General features: G+C 37.2%; 2 protein-coding genes across 2 annotated transcripts in view; one reads left to right on the forward strand and one right to left on the reverse strand.

The window, feature by feature from the left end:
* Positions 1–16,796, forward strand: part of ADAM10 (ADAM metallopeptidase domain 10) — a 103,435-nt gene that overhangs the window by 38,348 nt on the left and 48,291 nt on the right. The window contains exon 4 of the mRNA XM_080934212.1: positions 3,727–3,885. Coding sequence (XP_080790338.1) covers positions 3,727–3,885 — 159 coding nt within the window. The remainder of the gene's footprint in view (positions 1–3,726; positions 3,886–16,796) is intronic.
* On the reverse strand, positions 2,460–2,732 carry LOC308434540 (non-histone chromosomal protein HMG-17-like; the record flags this gene model as incomplete). The annotated part of the gene is made up of 1 exon (XM_080934853.1): positions 2,460–2,732. One exon carries the CDS (start codon positions 2,730–2,732, stop codon positions 2,460–2,462), a length of 273 nt encoding a protein of 90 aa, XP_080790979.1.

Raw genomic sequence — 16,796 nt, forward strand, 5'->3', positions numbered from 1 at the left:
TAGATATATTTTACTTACATTTCAAATGTTTCTTGGTTTCCCCTCCATAAACCCCCTATCCCATCCACCCTCCCCCTGCTTCTATGAGAGTGCCTCCCACCCTCTCCTGCCTCCCAACCCTGACATTCCCCTATACTGGGGCATAGAGCTTTGGCAGGACCAAGGGCTTCTCTTCCTACTGATGCCCAACAAGACCATCCTCTGCTACATATGCAGCTGGAGCCATGGGTTCGTACCTTCGTACTCTTTAGATAGTGGTTTGGTCCCTGGGAGCTCTGGTTGGTTGGTGTTGTTCTTATGGGGTTGCAAACCCTTCAGCTTCTTCAGTTCTTTCTCTAACTCCTCCATTGAGGACCTGTTCTCAGTCCAATGGTTGGCTGTGAGCATCCACCTGTATTTGTCATGATCTGGCACAGATAATTCAGTCTTCTAGGCTGTTATAATTCTACATTAATAATTACTAAAGACAGACCTCAACTATTAACTCAAAAGTGGTCAAAATTTTCTTTTGTAAATGAGATTTTTTTTTCTGGAAGTCATAACATTTTGAAAAATTAAACACTTAAGAGAAACTTACTTTTTTATTATACAAGATAAATGATGCATTTTTATACTTACCTGTAAACTAACTTGTTACTAAATTTTGGTAGGTTTTTTTGCAGTCTTCTAATTGTAACCAAGGAAAGTATTTTTCTGGCAGTTTATAGTACTCTCTTACTTTATTCATTACCTGTTTTACTCGGGAAAACTGTGCCTTTCTTGTAACAGTCATAAAAAATAAATGATAAATGAGCCTGTAGAGAAAGTGATATCATTTAAAATATGTCTTAGGGATTAGATTTGATAGCATATACCTGTAATTCTGGTACTCTGGAGGCATAGGCAGGAGGAACATGAGTTCAGGGCCAGCTAAGTCTACATAGCTAAGTCTCAAAAAAGTACAGCTTTTATTTTCAATTCGTGATTTATTAAAGATAAACCAGTGTTAATCTGTAACTTAGAAATTGTGAGAGAATGGGTTTGGGTATTTTACATGGGGAGGTGTATGTGCTTAGCATGCATCAGGGCAAGACAGTTTGGCCCTTCCTCCTCCTAAAATTACAGAAAATCCTGTGAGGTTAGTTCAGCCCTGTCTTTCTCTTTTCTCTCCTTTTCTTCTTTCATTTCCTCTCTCTATTCTCTACTACTCACTTCCCTCCCCCATCCCCTCCCCTCCCTTCCCCTCCCCTCCCCTGTCTCTCTTTCTCTTCCCCTTTCTTTCTCTTTTCTCTTCTCTACCCTCCCTCTCTTTCCACTTATCTGGTTTCTTCTCCCCTCCTCTCCCTCCCTTTTCTCTCTTTCCCCTCTTTGTAATGTTTAGGATTGAGCCCATGTAAATTTGTTTTTAGTGAGAGATACATTTTAAAGAAGTAAAATGTGGGGTTTTGTTGTTGTTGACAAAGGCCTTGTTAATAGTGTTAAGGCTGGTTTCAGGCACTCCTATCCCAGTCTCATGCCCGCCTTTGTTAAATTTAACTTTGAATATCACCCCATTTAAAGGCATGTGCATATAGTTTTGGCCACTTGGGAAGTTGAGTTAGGGAGAGTTTGAGGCCAGTCTGAGCAGTATAGCCAAGATGCTGTCTTTAAATGAAACCAAAATGACTGGTGATGCTGTAGATGCTCAGAGACAGAATTCTTTTTTTTTTAAACTGTAACCAGCTTTATTAAAGATACTTTTCATAAACAATCATGGTATTCAGGCAGGACATGGGCAGACACTCAACAATATACAAGAACTTCCAAATTCCCTTCTTGTATAGACTACTAAAATCAGAAAGCCACTGTAAAACCCAATGAAATCTTCATTCAATGCCTCGAAAAGGGGAAAGTAGCTTAGAGTGAGGGCTGACATTTCACATTAAGGATGTTGTTTAACAACTTTTCACAAGCCGACCCTGACTTTCGGGAAATGAACATGGCAGAATTATCAATCTGAAGATCCACAATCTTTTATAAAAGGAACCATTTCTCTTCTGAGAACACTTGAAGTCACTGCAAAATCCACATTGTCCAATAGACTAGAAAACCAATGTTGGGGGTCAGGTTTCAATAGGTCTCTGGTTTTAAGAGAATTATGTCTATGTTCATGGTACACAGGGGAAAGGTTATAAAAATGAATTTAGAGTTTTCCCAGACCACAAGGCATTTTGTGCCTTGGTATCCACCTATGCAGGATCAGGAGCCTTTCAAAATTATCAAGGAAAGAGGTTTTTCTGTCTTCAATCCAGCTTCGGTGATATTTTAAAATGTTAGTGACACATGATCCTCCCCCCTCCCACAATGAAGTATTCTGTGTGCTAACAATATAGTTAAAAAAAAAGTAAAACAAATTCTGCGTTTTTATAAAACTTGATAAAAAATAGTATTTCAAACTGTACAGTCACCAGAAGTACACAGTTATCAAAACTGCACACACATCACTTGGCATCTCCAGCACATTCAGCTTTTTGTGCCTGGTCTGTTTTGGCATCTCCATTTTCTGCAGGATTATTCGCATCCTTCCCGGCATCAGCTTTCCCCTTCTTCCCCTTGGGTACCTTCTCTTCCTTCTTTGCTGGGGCCTCTTTAGGCTTGGGCTCAGGCTTTGGAGGAGCAGGTTTAGCAGACAACCTTGCAGATCTTCTCTGTGGCTCGTCCTTCACCTCGGCTTTGTCTCCTTTAGCATCCCCTTCAGCCTTTCTTTTGGGCATGGTGGCAGCAGGTGCTGAACACGAGTATACAGCGGCGCGCGGGCTTGGTCTGTCTGGGGGTCATCCTCGCTGCTTCTTCACACTGCTCCCAGAGACAGAATTCTTGTCTAGCATGAGAGAAATCATGGGTTCAGCACCATCAGAGCAACTGACATGAAACAAAGCAAAACTCCTTGCCTCCATGTCACTTAATTTTGGTGACTTAGATTTTTGTGCCTATATTTAAATAGAATGAAAAGTACTCCTTGTTTTGATGTTATTTCTCTTCTTAGAGAATAATGGAATAGTATTACAAATCTGTCCAGTGCCTTTTTTTAAAGACTCAATTTTTTAAAAGATTTAAAGAACTGGCTTAATTCTCAGTATGAAGTTCATTCTCACTCTGAATTTGCAGATTCCTAAGCTCTGTTGTTATAGGCTTGAGACACTACATCTAGCTTATTTGTCCAGCATCTCAAACAGGATTGTAGAAATGAGTTAGTTTAAATTACTTCTGATCTATTTGGTCTTTTTCTATTTAAAAATGTATTTATAAAATTTATAGGTGGCAAGAATGCAAAAAAAATGTACAATGTCAAGTTAGGAAGAAGATTTTCACTTGTGGTAAGTTAGGAAAAGTTTCAAAAGGTACTATAAGTATCTTTGTTCTGGAAATACCTAACTTATTAGAGGATCTCTTTGCTTTTTAAAAAAACGTTAATGTGATAAATATTGAATAACTGCTATGTGCATGTCAGACATTGTGCTAGGTGCTAGGCATATGATTGTCAGTAAGACATAACTAAATACTGGTTGCTGTTCATATCTCAATTAACTTGATATATTTTATGTGAAAATTAATTTCCCAGCATATTTGTACTTAGGATAGTTATAAAAATATGTGTATACACACATACACACAAATGAACATGCATGTATTAATGGATTTTTTTTAAAAAGTGGGAGAGAGAATGTGTAAATTAAATTTTCAAGAATTTGTTGCTTTCATCAATAGGTGAAGAAGGAAGCTTTAGTCATGGGTCTGTCATTGATGGAAGATTTGAAGGTTTCATCCAGACTCGTGGTGGCACATTTTATATTGAGCCAGCAGAGAGATATATTAAAGACCGGATCCTGCCGTTTCACTCTGTCATTTATCATGAAGACGATATTAGTAAGTACTCATGCTTTCTATCAGGTGGGCTCTTCAAAGGCACATAATCCTTGTGACTGGTGGAGACAAATGTAGCCTGGGCTGTTTCTTTCCTAAGCTTATTCAGGTTAAACAACCAGAGTGTTTAAAAAGCATAGTCTCCATTTAGTAAGTAGTGGGTCTGTGTGGATAGGAGTTGTCGGCACGGGCCAGTCATACTCTGTTGATAGAAAACAACCAATTCTGTTTGAACCATGAATCAGCCAAACCCACTTGAACTGTAATTCTAAGTTCTGGTATCAGCCAGTTTGCTTGATTACAACATCTGATGTCTGTAGCTTGCTGAAGGCACAACAATTTCTTAGCTTCAGATAGCCATTTCTGTATGAATATTTGTGTAATATCATAGGATTTTTCTAATTTCTAAATCCATTGAGTGCTTCTCTTTAGGATCTTGAAATAATGACATGACCACAGCTTAGTGTAAGATTCCAGGCTTTTCATGGATTTGTTGAGATAATTCTTTTTCTATGTTTAAGGATGGGAAATTAAAATTTATATTTTTAATTCTGTCATTGTTTGTGTTTCTGTGGTTATTCAATTGTGAGAATTTGCCATTAAAGTAACTCAGAAATACATCTATGCATCTTGAATACTTTCCTTTTTTTTTTTTTTTTTTTTTTTTTTTTTTTTTGTTTTGTTTTGTTTTAATGTAGCCAGGCTAGTTTCTCTAGTTTTGCTTGTTTTCTTGACTTGGCAGTCCTCTTTTGCTTTCATTTTCTTTTCTGCAGGATTTATTATTCATGTTTCATTCTTGTGCTTAGTAATACACTGGCAAGTGTGAACTATTTTGCTTTTTTGCTCCATTAGCTCTGACTGTTCTGTGTTTTCTTCTGCCCAAGCTTGTTGATGCTGATGGTGAACCGCTGTGGGAGGGTAGCCAGCTTTACTCAAGGATGTGTTTATGATTGTTTTTGTTTTCTGTCTCTTGGATTTATTAATGCTGCTTTGCTTGTGTCTTCAGTCATCCTTACTTGATACCTTTCCAATACTACTCTTGGAATTTCTTTTGGCATCTAAGCCATAGTCCTCCTCCCATAAGTTGGAATGTGGGTCTCTTTGCTTTCCTTTCTACTGACAGAATTTTTCTTCACTGGACTTGTGCTTTTCCTTGAAATTTTCTCATAAACTTAGGCTTTTTTGCAGTTTTATCTCCAATATTACAGTGTATTTTCCTATAAATTCAGGTTCTGTGGGGTTTGCCCATTTAATATTCAAGTAAATCAGATCTTGATGAATTTCTAATAAAATGTTGAAATATGGTCCCTTAGCATGTGTCTTCAGACTTGGACCAGTTCTTTCTGGACAAGAAAGTTGAGAAGCGTGATTGGACAGGTTGCTATTTCTCCCTTTGGCACTGTGACTGCTGCTCCCTGAGCTTTGTTCTTGCCATAAGCTTCCCTGTGGTTTTGTGCTGCTTATGACTTCTGAGGTGTCTTCTCTCTCCTTTGTTCTTCCTTCTGTGTATCTCTGTGGTGTACATATGTTTTGCTTTTCTTTACATTTACCCTTCCCCCTTGTTATATCTCATTATAACTTCCAAATATCTTATGTCAATATTTCTTTCTAAACATCAGTAGTAGTACTAAAATTTAAAGGTAGTTATGTGTAAGATGATTTTTCTTATAACTTCTCTGTTAATTGTCAAGATGGGTATATAGGAAGCAACAGCTTATAAAATTATTTTAAAGATTTATTTATTATATGTAATAAATAAATATTCTTTCTTTCCCCACACCAGAAGAGGGCATTAGATTTCATTACAGATGGTTATGAGCCACCATGTGGTTTCTGGGATTTGAACTCAGGACCTCTAGAAGAGCAGTCAGTGTTCTTAACCACTGAGCCATCTCTCCAGCCCTATCAAAATTTTTATCACCTTTCATTAACATGAAATGAATAGGTTTGTTACAACATCTTTATTCGATGTATTTTAAACTTTATTTATATGAAAAGCAGAGTTGTTAGGACAGGGGAGATGGTTAGGTGGGTAAAAGTAATCCCAGCACAAGTGTGAAGGCTATCTTATTACCCACACAAAAGCCTGAGAGGTGTAGCAGCAACATTTGGGAGGTAGAGATAGCTAGACTATCCAGAATTGGTGGCCCCAGGTTCACCAAGAGACTTTGACCATAAATAAAATAGGGAGTTATCAGGAAGACACCCAGTATCCAGTTTTGGCTTTGGTATGCACCTGCATTCATGTACCACCCACCCCACATGTGCACCACACACAATATAAAAACCATTTTTAGTAAATGCCAATCAAAAATAGGGAGTTTGTCTTAGTCAGGGTTTGTATTCCTGCACAAACATCACGACCAAGAAGCAAGTTAGGGAGGAAAGAGTTTATTCAGCTTACACTTCCACATTGCTATTCATTCCCAAAGGAAGTCAGGACTGGAACTCAAGCAGGTCAGGAAACAGGAGCTGATGCAGAGGCCACAGAGGGATGTTACTTACTGGCTTGCTTCCCCTGACTTGCTCATCCTGCTTTCTTATAGAACCCAGGTCTACCAGCCCAGGGATGGCTCCACCCACAATGGGCTGGGCCCTCCCCCCTTTATCACTAGTTGAGAAAATGCCTTACAGCTGGATCTCATGGAGACATTTTCTCAACTGAGGCTCCTTTTTCTGTGATAACTCCAGCTTGTGTCAAGTTGACACAAAACCAGCCAGTACAGAGTTGGACTTACTTGTCTTGCAAACTGTAGTTTACCTACTCCAATTCTAGGGTATTGACAAGTAAATTTACTTTTAATTGACCACTTAAACTCTGGGTGTTGGTGATCCTAAAAGAAACAGCACTAATTAGAAGGGTAGTTATGATTTAATGTTGCTTGGCACTAGATAAAATTCTTTGTTAATTATTTCATCCTCCAAGGCTCTGTGAGGTATAAGCAAGCATTATTCCTATTTTTATAGGTGAGGAAAGGAAGACTTAGAATCTTATGTGACTTGTGGATATCATCTTCTGTGTCATGTACCCATGGGAAGAAACAGTAAAGTCCTCATTACCCTTTACTACTAGGATTACTGGGCCTTTTTTGAAATGTACACCTCTTCCAAAAATTATTCTTTTGCATCTATTGCTATGTTAGACCAAAATGTATTCTTGCGTTTCTTTTTTCTCCCTCAACTAATGAGAAGAAAGGGTATGCTTCTTAATGCACGTTATTATTTTTACATAATTAGCTTAGTGCTAATAATTTATTTTCACAACTGAAGTGCTGTTTGCTTATTTGTATACTGTAGGTATGTATAAGCGAAGTTATATAAAGGTTCTGATAATTTAGCCATGCTTTCTGAATACCTATTGGCATAAGTGTATAAATCCCTGTAGAAATGTTTTTGTTCTAGAGAACATTAGATGATACCTTTTCAGCAGAAATACCGAGCAGCCTCTCCAGGTGCTTTGATACACACCTGGATGAGATGCTGCTTACTACACACAGTTACCACCTTAGAAATAACATATGCTCAGTTCTCCATTGCAGCAGTAAGAAACTGCTTATCACACTTAAATATCACACTTATGACAAGGTAAAAATGCCACTTAGCTCTCTGACTGCTAGCACAGTTTATTTTGAAGAAGTAGAAAAACCACTGTCTGGTGAATTTTAATAGTATATTTTTAAGGAATTGTTTATTTATTTTGTGTATATGAGTACACTGTAGCTGTTTTAGAGACATCAGAAGAGGGTATCAGATTCCATTGCAGATGGTTGTGAGCCACCATGTTATTCCTGGAAATTGAACTCAGGACCTCTGGAAGAACAGTCAGTGCCCTTACCCGCTGAGCCATCTTTCTAGCCTTCTGGTAGTAATTTTGATATGCATAGATTTTAGGAATGCCTGACTGTTTTTCCTTGGAACCTTCTGTATACACTGAGGCAGAAGTCTGTCATTTTTTTTTCATATTATACTTTCATAAAAATGAATTTTAAAACCTTTTAATTAAACGTATAAAGCTATATAGAATATATTTGGTTTATTCTTTCACTTAGAGTTATTGTTTCTTATGTATTTTCCTGTGTATGGAAATTTGTCTGTCTCTCCTAGGAATGTAGGTGTCCTTCCTCTTAGCATGTGTTAGCTATAGCTGTATATGTCTTCTTTTTCTTTTGCTTCTGTGAGAAAGCACATAATTTCATTAACTTAAAAATGGAGCTATTTAGAACTTTGATTTACTCTTTCAAGATGTGGATTTCCATTATTTATGGAGTCTTGGGTATATTACTTGTAATATCTTTAAAATGTCAGTTAGAGAGGTGGTTTTTGTTGTTTGTGCTCTCCTTTCCCAATTCACCTCTGGGAAATATAAATTTCTCCAACCATTTTACAGGTGGAAAAATTGAGAAAGCCATGAGACATGGCAGTTATTTTAAAAATGATAGTTAAGTAGAAATCTAATATGCTTAAAAATTTAGGTAAGAACACAGGTATATGAAGAATGTCTGTAATCAGCATATAGGTAATTTGAGTAAGAAAGATTCCAAGATGAAATCCAGCCTGTGTTTCATAGGCACAGCCCAAACAACAGAATCAAGCCATGTCTCAAAAACCAATAACCAATGAACACAACAAATAAACAACAACATACAAACAAAAAGTAGTTAAAAAAGAATTTAGTCTAGTCAGGAATTATACAAGTAGGACTTGTTGAGAAAATTTTAGATCAAGACATTTTCTAATTTGTTGCCATATGTATCTGTATTATATATATATATATATAAATGAAATAAAATATAGCTACAATAAAATATAATGCATTATTTCAGAAGCACAAAGTGATTTAAAAACATCAAAGACCTGTTATAAAACAGCTCTAAAAATAACACTGAAATTTTTGTTCTTCTAAGAACTTTCTCATGATTCTGTTTGGCAACAAAAAGATTAAATTAGCAGGACGTTGTGGCTCATGTGTGTAGTCTAGCACTCAGGAGCTTGAGGCAGGCAGGAGGATTGTGAATTTGAGGTCAGACTGAACTACATAGTGAGTTCTAGGACAGTCTGGGCTATATGATGAGACCCTGTGTTAAATAAATAAGCAACATCAATAAAAAGAGCAGAAATTAATTCATCATACAACGTGGATGTTATAGTATTATAGTTGGGTATAATTTTAAATGCAGTTTCCAGTACAATGTGGTGAAATCTTTGTGAATATCCAGTTTGTTAGTAAGAAGACTGAATTTTAAAAAACAATCATAAAATTTTACAACTGTGTTCATTTTAAAAATTATTTTTTTTCTTTTGATTATTGGCACATAAGTTAATACAACTCAGGATAATATTAACACATTAGTCAAGGCATCTGGCCACTTTAAAAATTTTTTCTTTTTAATTTTTAAGGAGTAGGTATTGTATATGTTATGGGCAAGTTCTGCTGAACCATAATTCTAATTCAGTTCTTGATTTCAATTTGTCTTTTGTGTTAATCTGTAAAACAGAGATTTAAAACATACTTTTTGGAGAAGCAATTTAGAAATGGTAGATAATTTCCTAGTCATTGTTGATAGAATGATGGCCAGCAGGAGGCTTTTGAAGTTGTATTTTTGTTATTGTTGTTGTTGTTGTTTTTAAATATATGTCTTTTCATGATAGATGCCTTTGAGAAAGAGCCATAGAAACCAGCTGTTGGTTGAAAATTAAATTTAAATATTGGTTTATGAATGTACAGGAAAGATTAGGTTTTTTAAATAGCAAATTCTCACTTGGTAAAAGAATGTGCTAAATGCTGTAATTAAAACAAGGAGGGTAGAACTATCTCAGGAATCCTTAGTTGGATATAGAAGGGCTTCCTGGGGATTGTGACACTGGATTTGAACCTCAAGACAAAGGTCTTTGCTAGACTGCCAGAGAAAATAATCTGTGATTATAGAAGCTGTTGCCTGATTGTGACTCACTCACTCCATCCATCCATCCATCCACCCACCCACCCACCCATCCATCCTTCCACCCATCTATCTAAAATTTGCCTGTCTTAGCTTGAGAAACCTGAGGAAAGAAAATTTAAAAAGAAAAACAAAAAGCCCAAGAACTAAACCTTGGCTTTGTCTTGGAGGCATTGTGGACAGATGGGTATCCCAGGTAGTATAGATGAACATAAACAATGTGTTAAAAGTAGTCTTATGAACTTGAGTTGGAAGATTTACAATCCACAGTTTTTGTATTAGTTTTATACTGCTACTTGTGATTTTTTTTTTTTTAAAGCTTTTAGAGAAAGGATTTAGTTTGTCTTATGTTCTGGGGTTTCAGTCAGTGGTTTGTTTGCCCTATTGTTTTGTGCCTCTGGGAGCAATAGACCATATATTATAGTGGGGAGCCAGGTGAATATTGTTCACCTTACATTCTCTGGGAATTCAGAGAAAGTGACAGGAAAGGGCTTGGATCCAGTTATCTTCTTCAGTGCTTGTTTCTAGTGACCTAATTCCTGCTAGGTTTATCCCACTGCTTTTGAGCCTTCAGCAAATACTCCATTAACAGGTTTATATGATCACTTTATTTCTTAAATGACATTTGAATGGCTGATCCTCTCTTTAGGTCCTGGTATACAGTGGTGAATACAGCAAAAGTTCATCCTTTAGACTTCAAAGTCTAGTGATTCTGTTTATAATTGATCACTATACAGCAAAATTTCCCCTGTTGCTGACTCCCATGATCCTTGCCTGCCAGCACTAATCTTTTGTTCCTAAAGGCTAGGGTGAGGTTAGATATGCTTGAGTCACCTCTCCCACCTGTTTCCTGGAAGTTGAATGCTGTGTGTCCGCTGCTCTTCCCATCCTTCCCAACCTTACACAGCTGGGTCTGAGGTTGGGGATAGATCATAGGGGAAAGAGGCCCTCTCACACTGGAATTGCAGAGAAGATTTTGGAGGCCTTCTCTACCTTTACATTCTTTGTTCTTTCTCCTCTTGGTTATTGTTATTTCAACTTTGGAATAAATAGAAATTTTCTTAGTTAAGGAACATGTTGGTGATATGACAACAGTTTTCATATAGTATCTGTTGTTTATGGAATTATTCTACTTAAATTTCAGTTCATATTAAGGATTGAGTTATTTAATTGAGTTTGATTAATGGTACATTACTAGATTTTAGAATGCCTTTGTCTATTAGAGAGCCCTGGTGAAGACCCTAGACCTTAACTACATAGAGGTACTGCCCTTATGGTGGTGAAGCTGTTAGTGGAGTTTGCGACTGGTGGCGCTGGGCAGATAATTCAAATTATAAATATCCTGCTTTAGTAGAGTGGATAATTGAGAGTCAACTACTTACTTCCTGTGTGAGGTGGTGCCATAATATATGTGTTATTTATATTTGTGTTTCCTACAGCAAAACAAAAGCAAAAGGTTTGCATGTACTGGAACTGGAGTAAAGGCAGGAGCTCTAAGCAGATCTTTGTTTGAAACTGGCTAATGTTCTCCACTCACTGCTCATTCTTTTGAAAGAATCACTGTTTGGCCTTTTCTGGGAGCTGCAGTGTATCCTATGATTTTGCATTTCAATGAGTACTTATTCATTAATTGAACAAAGGCTTTTTCTAGAAACGGGGATTATATTGTCAGTAATTTTACAGAGAAAATGTCATTGTTCCTTTTTTTTTTGGTGGTTAATGTGGTGGCCAGGAAAAATAGTCTACAAAAAAAAATTTATACTTGGCCTCTGTCCTTTTTCTGTCATGAGAATTTTTTGCTCAAGAATTTGAAACATATAATAGTGTTTTGTTGCCTTGGAATTTTTTCTTGCCCTAACAAGTTTTCAAAATAATTTATGTCAAATATAATTTACAAAGAGAAAAACACTACTTATTTAAATACTAATTTTAGTTTTTTAAAATTATTGTATATTAAGTAAATAAATAATACTTTTATTATTCCTCATTCCTATATGCGTTGATAACATTAGAAAGTTTGAGTCTTTTGACAAAAGTCTTTAAACATTGTAATGGTTATAATTTTTTCTAGCGAGTTTGAGAAGTTTGTAGGATCAGTTTTATGGCCTGTGCTACTGTACAACATGAGGTCTCCCTGACCTAGTTGTGTGTGAGAGAAACTGAAAATGGACTTTGGAGCAGGATTTTCATCCTGTGTCCAGCTGTGTTAGGTACAGGTCATGATCTTGGACTGAGAAAGCCCTGCTTTCCAGAGGTATGGGTAAAGGGTTGAATTTAAAAGGGATTTGGTTAGGAGTCAAGGGAGTAGGATCTAGGGGACAAGGGAACTAAGGGTAAATTCTGTGAGTAATTATCTTTGATGGCATATAAACTGAATAAGGAGGAGAAAAGTGCCCTATAATAGTGTACAGGATGATAGGCACTGGTGAGTTAAAAGATTTATTGTTTTTGAATGGAGGGATTGTGTAGACAAGTAATGGTTAACAGAAGATAGGATACTGAGGACGTAAAGAGTTTATCAGTAATGAGAAGTTAAAAAGTAAAATTATGGACTAGAGAAAAGATTTAAATATACTGGAGGGATCACCAATGTGAATGGTGTAGTTTCAAAGAATTGTGATGGATGATGCGAGAGTGAGTCAAGATCTAAAAATAAATAACAGGAAGTGACTTTGAATTCCTGTGGTATATGGGATAGTCACTGGTATAATCTAATGGCTATTTTAATAATCCAAGGCATGAAGTGGATAAATACTTACTAAATACTTTCTGAAATGAGCAGGGCGGATGATTATCTTCCTAACAGTAGGTTGCTCTTGACTTCATGATGAAAGTAAAGATGGTCTTAACCTTTGCCTGATGATGGACTTTTGAGGAGCTGATTTTATTAATTAATTTATTTACATCCTGTTTCTTCTCAGTTCTGCCTTCACAGGCCCTTCCCCTGTCCCTCCATCCCCCTCTGAGAAAGGGGAGGTCCTCCCTGTTACCAACCTACCCTGGCACTTCAAGTGATTGCAGGGCTAGGTATATCCTCCCACGGAGGCTAAATAAGGCAGCCCAAAGAGGGGAACAGGAGCCATAGACAGGCAACAGTCAGAGTAAGCCCCCACCTCCTTTGTTAAACACATATTCTTGATTATAGATAGTTGTAATCTTTTCACAGAGAAGTAGAAGCATGGAGATTTTATTACTAATTTTAGGCTGCCTTTCAACTCTGAGGAGTGACAACCTGTTAGACATTGGTTCTGATAAATTTCTACTGACTTTCTCTCAATTCCTGCGGATGGTAGCTCATTTAGGCAATGTGATATACTCTGAACACTGACACGTATTTGGCTACTACATGAAGACTAGAAATCCACTGTAATATCAAGTATATGTAATTGCACTGTGTTACAAGTAGATGTGTTTATATGTATAAGTGTATTAACTCAAATCTTTTATCAGTAAAGGAGGAAGTAAAATACTTAGTAAATGTTATTATTTTAGGATTAATAATGAAATACCTAGCCTGCACCCATAACAGTGTATTGGTGAAAACTAATGCTCATCCTAATCTCAGATGACATGGTACCAAACACTGAAATATTCCTAAAGATCAAAATCTTTAAGGTCTAAAATAGCAAAAATTTATAAATAATGCATAGTAATGTATAGTGGGGTAGTTTTAATTGCTTTAGGAGGCGGAGGTACGGGAGTCCAGTTCAAGAGTGTGAAGCCAGCCTGTGCAGTTTGGCAAGGCTCTATCGCTCCCCTCCAAAACAGCACTGCTCCACAAAATTAAATCTTCAAAACAAAAATTCTGTGTGTGTGAGTGTGTGTGTGTGTGTGTGTGTGTGCGCGCGCGCGCGTGCGTGCATGCATGTGCTTGCACATGCATTTGTAAAGTAAGGAGTAGAAAGGCAAATTCCAGGTAAGGGAATTTAAAACTTTAAAAAGGTTTTGTTTTAAAACTGTATTTCAGTGGGGGAAGGGGGAACCATGAGTTTGAGGCCAGCCTAGACTGCACAGTAAGTTTTAAATCAGCCTTAACTTCATAGGGAGACCCTGCCTAAAACAACAAAACAAAACAAGGCTGTTTTTTGTTTTTGAACAAAATTATCAACTAACAAAACCCACCAAAGCTTCCAGGGACTAAAACACCAACCAATGAGATCGCATGGAGAGACCAATGGCTCCAGGTGCATATGCAGCAGAGGATGGCATTGTCTGGCATCAATGGGAGGAGAGGCCTTTGGTCCAGTGAAGGCTGGTTTTCCCAGTGTAGGGGAATGTCAAGGCGCTGAGGTGGGAGAGGGTGGTTGGGCGAGGGATTTTCATAGAGGCAGTGGGAGGGGAGAGGGATGGGATTGGGGGAAAGGGAATAACATCTGAAATGTAAAGACAGAGAATATCCTATAAAAAATAAACTTTTAAAAAGATTGAAAATAATTATGTGCAGTGTAGGATAAGAAGACATTTATTCTATAGTGTTGCATTTTGAATCACCAGTATATTATGTGCCAATTTTGTGATCTGTACATGAGTGTATTTCAAATGGATTTTCCAGCACTAAGAGAAGAGTGCTGTGGAAATAATTCAGTCATCTTGCAAACATGATGGTCTTTGAGTGGGCGCCCAGCATACATATAATAAACTAGAACAGACAGCTTACACCTGTCTTCCCAGCTTTGGGGAGGTGAGAGAGACAGAAGGACTTTTGGATAGATGGTCCAACTGAATCAGCAAGAGACCCTAAACACACACACACACACACACACACACACACAAAGGTAGTGGTAGTGTGTGTTGGTTGATTGTTGTTTGGTGGTGGTGATAATAGTAAGTGTCATCATTAAGATAGGTGGCTTGGTGGTTAAGAACACTGGCTGCTTTTCCAGAGGACCCAGGCTCTATTCCAGTACTCACACAATAACTCACAACTGCCTGTAACTTCAGTTCCAGGACAGTCAGTACTTTTGTTCTGGCCTCAACAAGCACCAGGCATGCAAGTGGCTTACAGACATATATTTAGGTAAAACACCCACACATTTAAAAAGAAAGAAAGAAAGAAAAGGAAGGAGAGAGAGAGAGACAGAGAGAGACAGAGAGACAGAGAGACAGAGACAGTGCAAGAGAGCACGAGAATGAACAGGTGGAGAGTGATTGAAAAGACTCCCAATGTTGAACTCCTGTGGACATGCAAGCATATATACATATAGTACATATATACATCCAGCACACATAAACATACAGCACATATATTCATACAACACACATATACACACAGCACATATATACATATACCACATATATACATACACCACACATATACATATAGCTCATATAAACACCACATATATACATATAGCACATGTATGTATACAGCATGTATGTACACATAGTATGTATATACATATATCATGTATATACATATAGCACATATAAACATACACCACATATATACGTACCACTACTGTTACCATGGAACAACACAGAATCATGGCATGAGAGTAGATGCAGAAATCTAGTAGTGAATGTTGACGTCTACATACATAGACTACAGAGGGATTTCAAAAGGAGCAGCACCACATGATCTAAAAGACAATCAAACAGCTATTTATTCCTATATAACACTTCAACATAAAGCTAGTGCTATAAAAGTCGGCCAGCTCTCATATGCTTCCACTGTGCAGTTGCTAGTCTTTGTAGTGTACTTTTTCATATGCTGAGCTTTGAGTATTTTTCATTTTTGTTTTCTAATATTTATAATTTAACATTATTTTCTGTAATTTGCTATGCTATTTATTTCTTCCTTGTGTTATTTATGGTACTGAAAGTACAAAATAGTTTTAGATTATGTTCAGTTTTGTTTTATGGAGTTTTGTGAGTTTGATTCAATGAAAATACATTATAAGTTGTGCATGGTGCTAAGTGTCTTTAACAGGCAGATCTCTGTGACTTCTAGATCAACCAGAGTTACTTATTAGGATCTTATCTCAAAACTAACAAAACCTGTAGCAGTGCCTTAGGTGTAAATTGTGTGTATGTGTACACGTCATTGAACTATCCTTATTAGTGAAGAATTTTTGCATTTTTGAATGATAAGCTTCTTTTGAGAACTCGGCTATTTGAATAACTGCATACATAATGTTCTAGTGTGGTTTTTAATCGATCTAATCAAGACTCAGTTTGTCACTGTGTATTGAATGCTTTGGACCTTGAAGCTGTCTGTATACATACAGTTGCAAAGCACAAGTATGAGTTTTTTACCTACTCTGCTTTTTGACCTGCTTCTCTAAACATATTCATCTGTGTTGCAGTAAAGATTAAAAAGTAATTAACGGTTTATCTCTTTACTGGTCCTGAGGTCTCACTCTTCAGACCCAATTTTAGTTTGGAGCCGCATGCTCCTCTGGTGCCCAGTCTGAGCTGCCACCATGGCCCAACTCATCTGTGCAATTCCCTTCCCTTGGCAGTTTTCTACTGCCTGTTCTCCACCTCTGTCCTGGGGTATTTCTGTACCCCCAAATCCCACACAAACACAACTCTACAGCCTGATAGCTTTTCATACAGGTTCATATATTTAACTCTCAATCCATAAATTCTCTACACATCAAGATTGCATCAAATAGACGAAGATACAAACTGCCCTTCTATATGAGATATTAGACCTATAAAATCCTTAATGTTCATAGCTTTTTAACACCAATAAATCCCACCTGGGTCCAGCTGGTCCGTGGGAAGCTCTATGTTCCCAGGAACGCTAACCTCTGTCCTAGGACCTTCTTTCAACCTCTCAGCCCCCTCTACTTCCCTCACCCCGCCCAATTACTGACTTTCCTTTATTTTACTAATTAAAATGAGAAGGTTCAGTTGGAGTCACATGATTAGCCAGTGCTTTTGGGGGAAAGTGGAATTAATATTAAAATACAAACAGCTTCAGGACAATCTACACATCTGCTTACCTCTTTGACCAGGTGGCTGACAATA

This window comes from Micromys minutus, assembly GCF_963924665.1.
Source record: "Micromys minutus genome assembly, chromosome: 21".
Classification (NCBI taxonomy): Eukaryota; Metazoa; Chordata; class Mammalia; order Rodentia; family Muridae; genus Micromys; species Micromys minutus.